General features: G+C 70.5%; 4 protein-coding genes across 4 annotated transcripts in view; 2 read left to right on the forward strand and 2 right to left on the reverse strand.

Annotated features, from left to right (window-relative positions):
- The window catches only part of CHLNCDRAFT_54387 (hypothetical protein), a gene marked incomplete at both ends in the record, with an annotated part of 6972 nt that extends 4412 nt beyond the window's left edge, over window positions 1–2560 (forward strand). The window contains 5 exons of the mRNA XM_005844397.1: window positions 91–181; window positions 375–1500; window positions 1647–1730; window positions 1929–2147; window positions 2372–2560. Coding sequence (XP_005844459.1) covers window positions 91–181; window positions 375–1500; window positions 1647–1730; window positions 1929–2147; window positions 2372–2560 — 1709 coding nt within the window. The remainder of the gene's footprint in view (window positions 1–90; window positions 182–374; window positions 1501–1646; window positions 1731–1928; window positions 2148–2371) is intronic.
- A 218-nt stretch (window positions 2561–2778) lies between these two features.
- CHLNCDRAFT_138771 (hypothetical protein) lies at window positions 2779–3636 on the reverse strand (the record flags this gene model as incomplete). Its single annotated transcript, XM_005844496.1, has 4 exons — window positions 2779–3007; window positions 3133–3207; window positions 3316–3416; window positions 3613–3636. 4 exons carry the CDS (start codon window positions 3634–3636, stop codon window positions 2779–2781), a joined length of 429 nt encoding a protein of 142 aa, XP_005844558.1.
- A 226-nt stretch (window positions 3637–3862) lies between these two features.
- Window positions 3863–5922, forward strand: CHLNCDRAFT_138772 (hypothetical protein; the record flags this gene model as incomplete). The annotated part of the gene is made up of 6 exons (XM_005844398.1): window positions 3863–3920; window positions 4019–4149; window positions 4277–4364; window positions 4512–5065; window positions 5305–5606; window positions 5733–5922. 6 exons carry the CDS (start codon window positions 3863–3865, stop codon window positions 5920–5922), a joined length of 1323 nt encoding a protein of 440 aa, XP_005844460.1.
- Window positions 5923–6203: 281 nt separating this feature from the next.
- Window positions 6204–7279, reverse strand: CHLNCDRAFT_12611 (hypothetical protein; the record flags this gene model as incomplete). Its single annotated transcript, XM_005844497.1, has 4 exons — window positions 6204–6368; window positions 6507–6608; window positions 6851–6994; window positions 7202–7279. Coding segments are annotated over 4 exons (489 nt in total), but the record flags the coding sequence as incomplete, so codon positions are not given.
- Between the last annotated feature and the right edge of the window lie 277 nt (window positions 7280–7556).

Below are 7556 nucleotides of genomic sequence, written 5' to 3' on the forward strand. Positions count from 1 at the left end.
GTTTCCCCCCTCCATCCCACCCCAGCGCCACGCACCCACACACGCACACACTTACGCACCCACACACCCACGCACACGCACACCACGCAGGTGAGGTGCACCTGGAGACTTGTATCAAGGACCTGCGGGAGCGGTTTGCGCGGGTGGAACTGGTGGTCAGCCCCCCCCTGGTGGCCTTCAGGTGGGGAGGGGGGCTGGCAGGGGCTGCGCTGCGCTGCGCTGTGCTGTGCTGTGCTGCCTCCTGCGCTGCCATCTGAGCGTCGCTGCGCCACGCTGGGTTGCACTGGGGCTGCGGGGAGATTGAGCCGTAGGCTCGATCCTTGTGCCTTGTGCTCACCAGCCTGGGGCGTGTGCCCTGCCCGGCCATGGCGCAGGGAGAGCGTGGTGTGCCGGGAGGAGGCGCCGCCCGAGACCACGGCCCGGGCCACTTTCGTTGTGGAGGCGAAGACGGCCAGCGGGGCATGCACGCTGCGGGTGGCGGCGCTGCCGCTGCCGGCTGGCGTGGCCTCCGCGCTGGACCAAAACGCAGACCTGCTGCGGGGGGCATTCGCGGCGGCGGCACGAGGCGGCGGCGGGGGCGAGCAGCAGCAGCAGCAGGCGGCGGCGGCAGGGGCGGCGGGAGCGGGGACGGCGGCAGCTGATGCGCATGTCGGCGGCGGCATGGGGGCGCCCGGCAGCGACAGCCTGGCGGCCTTTGGCGAGCACCTGCGCCGGATGGCGGCTGATGCCGATGCCGAGGCAGAGCAGCAGCCTGGCAGCGCTGCCGGCAGCGCGGCGCTGCTGGCGATGCTGCAGCGAGCCTGGATGTTTGGACCCAAGCGGACTGGCCCCAACCTGCTTCTTGCCTCGGCAGCGAGCAGCAGCAGCAGCAGCAGCGGAGGCTTGGCGCCCCTCTTCTCGCTGCCGCCCGAGCGGATTGTCAAGCTCGCCAAGCAGCCGGGGGGCAGGTCGGCAGCAGTGCTGGTGGCATCCGTGGGACGGCAGCACCAGGAGCAGCAGCAGCAACATCAGGATGATGCAGGCGGCCAGGGCAATGCAGAGCAGCAGCAGGAGGCAGAGGAGGCGGCGCGGCGGCACCTGGCAGTACCGCTTGGCTTCCCGGACGCCGCCCAGAAGCTGGGGCTGGTGGCCGGGGAGGTGGCAGCAGCGGCACATGCCACATCAGCAGTCGCTGAGCTGGCATGCCAGATAGGCAGCCAGCTCAGCGTGTCCACTCACAGCGGCAGTACAGCGGCGCCACAGAACGGCGGCACGGAGGGAGGGCTGGGCCGGAGCCTGGAGTATCTGCGGTACAGCATCGAGTCTGGTGTCGCCTCCGGCTTCCAGCTGGCTTCCGCCACGGGACCGCTCTGCGACGAGCCGCTCTGGGGCGTGGCGGTGCAGGTGGAGGCGCGGCTGAACCTCTCTCCTGCCGCCGCTGCTGCTGGCGAGGCTGGGGCAGCTCAGGAGGCCGCCTCCTTGCAGCTGGCTGAGGATGTGTATGGGCCCTTCAGCGGCCAGGTGAGCCAAGCCATGCTGCCCATGCTCCGCCTATAATGCTGCTGTTGGGGAGGAAGGCCTGACGCGTGGGTGCCTTGTAAGCTCAGCTGGCTGCCTGCCTGCCTGCTGACTACCAGCCTGCCTCCCTGCCTGCCCGGCCCCCGCAGGTGACGAGCGCCGCGCGGCAGGCGGTGCGGCGGGCGGTGCTGGAGGGCGGGCCCCGCCTGGTGGAGGCCATGTTCCTGTGTGAGGTGCGTGTGGGTGGGTGTGGGTGGGTGGGTGGGTGTGGGTGTATACATATGTGTGCTGCCCTGTGGGCGTGCCCGAGCCCTGCCTGTGTCCCTGTCGCCGCCGCGACCTGCCCCACTCCCACTCCCCTCCCCACCACATGTACCGACCACGCCTCACAAAAACACACACGCCTCCGCCTCTGCCGCGCCGCCCCGCAGGTGACCACCAGCTCCGAAGGCCTGTCTGCGGTGTATGCTGTGCTGGGGCGCCGCCGCTCGCGCATCCTGCGGGAGGAGATGCGGGAGGGCAGCGACCTCTTCACCGTGCACGCCTACCTGCCCGCCGAGGCGTCGTTCGGGTTTGCCGACGAGCTGCGGCGCCGGTCCAGCGGCGCCGCCACCGCCTCGCTGCTGCTCAGCCACTGGGAGCGGCTGCAGGTGGGCGGGTGGGCTGGTGGCTGAGGGTTTGGCAGGGGGTGGCTTCTCAGCGGTGCAAGTGGGGGGCGGGGCCCTTCCAGGGGCAGGCCAAGGCCAAGGCCACGGCAGCGCCGCGACGTGATGCCGCTCCCACGCCGCACCCGCGTCCCCACCACCCCAGCCGTCTTCCTTGCGCCACCCGAGCATCCCTGGCCTCCCCTGCCCCGCCACCTGCCTGCCCGCAGGTGGACCCCTTCTTCATGCCGCTGACCGAGGAGGAGCGGGAGGAGTTTGGGGAGGAGGGGCAGGGGGTGGGCTCCTCCAATCTGGCCAAGCGCCTGATCGACGCGGTGCGGCGGCGCAAGGGCCTGCCGGTGGAGGAGAAGGTGGTGGAGAGCGCCACCAAGCAGCGCACCCGCGCACGCAAGGTGTGAGCCGGGGCACGGCCACGGCCTGGCGGGCAGCGCGGCGCGCGGGGCAGCTGGAGGCAGGACCCGATTCCCTGCGCTATGCTCTCTGCTCCGCTGGCCACCCGCCCTGATCATGATAACATGAAACCCATGGCTTGCCAGGCATGCTCAGCATTGGCAGGGCAGGACAGCGTCACAGCACTGGCCAGCCCATCTTCAGGGGCTGCCAGTCATCGGCAGACTCAGCCGCCGCCTGCGCCGCCGCCGCGCTTCAGCTGATCCCAGCGGTTCACATCAGCTATCGCCTCCAACAGCCCGCAGCCCACCGCTTTCTCCACCTCCACCTGCTTGTGGTCTGCCCAGGGATGGTCGCAGTTGCACACCCAGGGGCTGTCAAACCGGCGGCAGGCGCAGCCGGCCTTGGCGCAGGCGTGCGTGTCGGCGGCATGTTCCACGTGCTTGTGCTTGCACCTGCAGCCGTGCGGGGCGCAGGAGGAGGGTTCTGACGGTGTGTGGCGAGGCCTTGCAGCATGTGGGCACACCGCGGCTGGCCGATCCCTTGCTGCAATCCATAAGCGGGTGCGAACTACACGCACCGGCACCGCAGAATCCAGGCGCCTTCGGCAACTATGTAAAAGAAGCCGGAGCAGGCGCACTTGCCGGCGGTGCACCTGCACATGCATTGCAGAGGGTTGGGGTTGAGCTGAAGGCCAGGGCTGAGAGGAGGGAGGTCACCCACCCACCCACCCATGCACGGTAGCGCAAGGCCTCCGCCTCACCGGCGCGCCCCTCCCGGGTCGTGCTCCTTATGGCGGTGGCCGCACAGGCAGCGCGACTCGGAGCGGATGGGTATGCACTCCCTCTGGCATGTGCCGCATATCTGCAGCACCACACACGATAAGTCAGTGAGAGATTCAAACATTAGGAGCCGGCGGCAGGCAGCGAGCGGGCGGGTGGGGGCGGGTGGCAGCACAGCGGCTGAGCCGGCCGCCCTGGATTCGCGGCAATCTGCAGCATGCATTGGACGCTACAGGCAGTGCTTCAGCGCGTTTTGCAGATGCGCTGGCCGCCCTCACCCAGGCCAGACGTGTCGCAGCCATCCGTCGCTGCCGATCAAGCGTGAGAGCCTCGCCACAGGACTGTAAACTCGATTACGAGGGCTTCATTTCGCCGCTGCCATTGCTTGGAAGAAGGCGGCCCATTGACCAGACCCCCGCACTTTTCTGGCGCGGCCGCTCTTGTGTTGATCGCTCTCAATTGTGTAGGGAGGGTTTTCAGTCTGCTTGAGAAGAGGGGGAGAGCCTTTCCGGGCACAGGCTGGACAGCATGGCAGACCCAGCCGACGAAACTCACAGCCTCCTGGCCTACTACCAGCACCGCGTGTGTGAGCTCAGCATCGATGTCGAATGCCGGCCGGCTCAGCGCCCCCTACGTCGCCGCTCACCCGTCCCGCCGCTCGCTCCGCCACTGCCTCTGCTACAGCCGCCGCCGATGCGGAGCGCCAGGAGCTGCTGGAGCGGGTGGCGGCCTGCAGCGGGCCCACGCCAGCAGAGACATACAAGCTGCAGGCGGAGAACCGCAAGCGCACCGACGAAGTGCGGGAGCTGCAAAAGGTGCGTGGGGCGGCCGCGCAAGAATCAGCCGTGGCAGAGCAAACCACCGCTGGCTGCCGTTCCCTGCATCCACTTTCCCATTCCTCCAGCACCCGGAGACCACTCCTCCTTGACCAGCATGCTGCAGGCGCTGAGCGATGCCCACACCTACCTGTTTGAGGAGCGGGAGCGGCTGCTGGCGCTGCAGGCCGAAAACGACTCGCTGCGCCTGCAAGGTGCGCTGCCCCATAGTGCTGCCGGCAGTCGCCCATGCCCTGCCCTATTACAGGAAACGCCAGAACCTTTGCACGCCTTCGAGTTCAACCCAATGGCCTGCTCGCCGCCACCTCCTTACCCCTGCTACCTCCTTGCCCCTGCCGCAGAGGTGGAGGACCGGGCGCGCATCAAGCAGCTGCTCTCCCTGACCCGCCCCGTTGAGCACAAGGTGGTGTATGGCAGCGAAAACGGCCCACACTCCAATGCTGTCTTCCCACGCAGCAGCGGCGGCGCCAGCGGCGTCGGCAGCAGCGGCAGCAGCAGGAGCCCCCGGCGCGGCGCCAGGGCCGGCGGCGCTGGCGGCGGCAGCCGCGAGAGCGGCGTGCCGCCCGCCGGCGGCCCCGCGCCCGAGCGCATCCTGCGGACAGTCTACCTGCCCACGGCCCAGGGGGAGGCGCTGGCGCTGCGGTGCGAGGCGCTGCAGGCGCAGCTGGCGGAGCAGAAGAGGTTTGCAGCCGAGCGGATCGCGGCGCTGCAGGAGGATCGGGCGATCCGGGAGCGGGACGCCGCAGCGGCGGCCACCGCGCTGAGCGCCACCGCTGAGGAGCTGGCCGAGAAGCTGCGCGGCGCTGAGGAGGCGCTGCGGTGCACCACCCGGGACTACATCCTGGCCCGCCAGCAGCGGGATGTGGCGGAGGAGGCGGCGGCGGCGGCACGCGCGGTAGCGGCAGGCGAGCGGCATGCGGCAGCCGAGGCGCTGGAGGCGGCCGAGGCGGCGGCGGCGGGGCAGCTGCAGCGCCAGCGGCAGGAGCTGGAGGCCGACAGCCGGGCCACGCACCAGGCGCGCCGGCTCTCTTCCCGCGGGGCTGCTTGGCCGTCTGCGCTTCAAGAGCCGCCACTGGCGTCAGGATACCGGCGCACATGACTTGGACCCATGCCTGCCTGCCCTGCTGCCTGCAGGCGTTACAGGCGCAGCTGGCGCAGCGCGCCGAGGAGCTGCTGAAATTTGAGACGGTGCACAAGCTGCTGCGCTCCCAGCTGGAGGCGCGGGCAGCGGATGCCGAGCGGCGGGCTGCTCGCGCGTCTGCTCGCGCCCGCGAGCTGCAGCTGCGCCGCGCCCACGAGATGGAGGGGTGGGCCAGCGACGTGGGCCAGCTGCGCAAGCGCATTGCGGCAGTGGAGCGGCGGCTGGCGCAGGCGGCCCTGCTGCAGCGCCTGCCGGACGATGAGCGGCGGGACGCGGTGCTGGCCAGGCATGCCAGGTGGGCAGCCGTTCTTCCCCCTCCACCAGCCCTGGCACGCGGGTGGAGACCACTGCGCAACTGCCGTCGGCTGGGGCTTGCTGTGCCTCCTCATCTCCCCGTCAGCCCCACGCCACCCCCGTGCAGGCTGCTGCCTGGCGGCTCCCAAGCCTTTGACTATGAGTGCAGCCTGGACGACCTGGTGGCCGAGCTGCTGTGCGTCAAGGACTCACTGCTGGGGATGGGCGAGCGGGTGCGGGGCGCTGCGCAGCCTGCGGCGGCGGCGCAGCAGCACGAGGGGGACGAGCCGCTGGGCGAGAGCCAGGACGCGGGCTAGCACCAGCACTGGCTGTAAGGCACTGGCCAGGAGGAGAGTGTTCAGTGGGCAGTCGGAGGGGAGCAGGAGATGGCACAGAGACGCCGTGCCGTGCCGTGCCCCTTGCACCCGCTACTCGCCCTCTCTACCCACCCTGCTCTGGCAGGCGGAGAGGGGGTGTGTTACAAGCGAAGCCACGGGCCTTTACAAGCGGTGAAGCGCCAAGACATGAGAGCCAGCGAGCCAACACGGCGCAGGGCAGGGCAGGGTCAGCTGGCGGCGGCCACGAGCGCCGGGTCGGCAAAGAAGTTCCTGAAGTAGCGCAGGCCCTCGGGGCCATCGTCGCGGCACAGCACCCCCCTGGCCTCCGCCATGCGCAAGTGCTCCCCAGCCACCGGCACCGGCATAGCCAGCCGCACTGCCACCTCGGTGCGGGTGATGGAGGGGCCCAGCGTGGCCAGCAGGACCTCCTCGCCGGCTGCCAGCGAGGCGCGGGACGGGCCAGCCGTGGCCTCCCCCTCGGGCGCTGCCGCAGTCCCAGCTGCTGTCGCTGCTGCCGCCGCAGCCGCCGCCGCGGCTGCCGCGGCGCCCGTCTGCGGCTGCACCATCTCCGCCAGGCGGCGGCAGACGGCGTCGTCGCTGTGGCTGGCCGCCTGCACCACCTTGACTCCAGAGGCAAACTCGCGCAGGGTGTAGGGGGCGCGGATCTGCGGGCCGGGGCAGCGGGGGGCAGGCAGGGGCAGGTGGCCGCAGGGGCTGGCCACACCACCGTGCCTGCGTGCGAGGAGCTGCCACCCGGCGAGGCCCAGCCCAAAACACTCCTGCTTCTTGCCCAAGCCTGGGCCTGCTTCCGCCGGGGATCCAACACAAACACATACACACACACACACACACACACATACCTCCCATGCCTCCTCCCTCCCTCCCTCCCTCACCAGCCCCACCCCACCTTTGGGAAGAGGCTGATGGCGGCAAGCAGGTCGTCTGGCGAGATGAGCTCGGTACCGCGGGCCCTGTTGTACAGGCAGTACACGTCGGGCAGCGGCATCATGCCGCTCGCCCGCTCCATGGGCACCCTCAGGAAATCAGCCAGCTGCAGGGCGGGGGGGGAGGGGGTGCAGGAGGTGTGTGGGGGGCAGGCACAGCGCGCGCTGCCCGTTGGGGCTGTCGTGGGCTGGGGGGTGGCCTGCCACCCCCGCACGCTGGGAGGCGCGGCGTGGCGCCACCAGCGCGGCATGCAATCCCCACCTGGCCCCGCCCCCACCAGTACTGCACCCGTACGCGGACCACCCGCTCCCACCTGCCGCGCCAGCTCCTGGTGGTACAGCGAGCCCGCGGTATCCCGCGTCACGGGGCTGACGATACCCAGCTCCAGCAGCTCCAGCGCCGTCTCCGCATCCAGCTCATCCTCACCTCCCTCGGCCCCACCTGCAGCCAGGAGGCCAGGCAGGCTGGTGGGCGGGGGCTGGAGATCCGCAAGTGGGGTGCAGAGGGAGCGCTGCGAGTGGCAGTCTGCGTGCTGCAAGCACGTCCGCAGGCCGGCCGCCACCGGCCCGCGCGCAGTCCAACAGCCGGGGAGCCGGCCAAGCAGCCAGCCTGGCGCAAGCCTGGCACCTCACCCCCTCCCTTGGCCGCGCCAGCTGCCCCCCCGCCCC

This window comes from Chlorella variabilis, assembly GCF_000147415.1.
Source record: "Chlorella variabilis unplaced genomic scaffold CHLNCscaffold_22, whole genome shotgun sequence".
Lineage (NCBI taxonomy): Eukaryota > Viridiplantae > Chlorophyta > Trebouxiophyceae > Chlorellales > Chlorellaceae > Chlorella > Chlorella variabilis.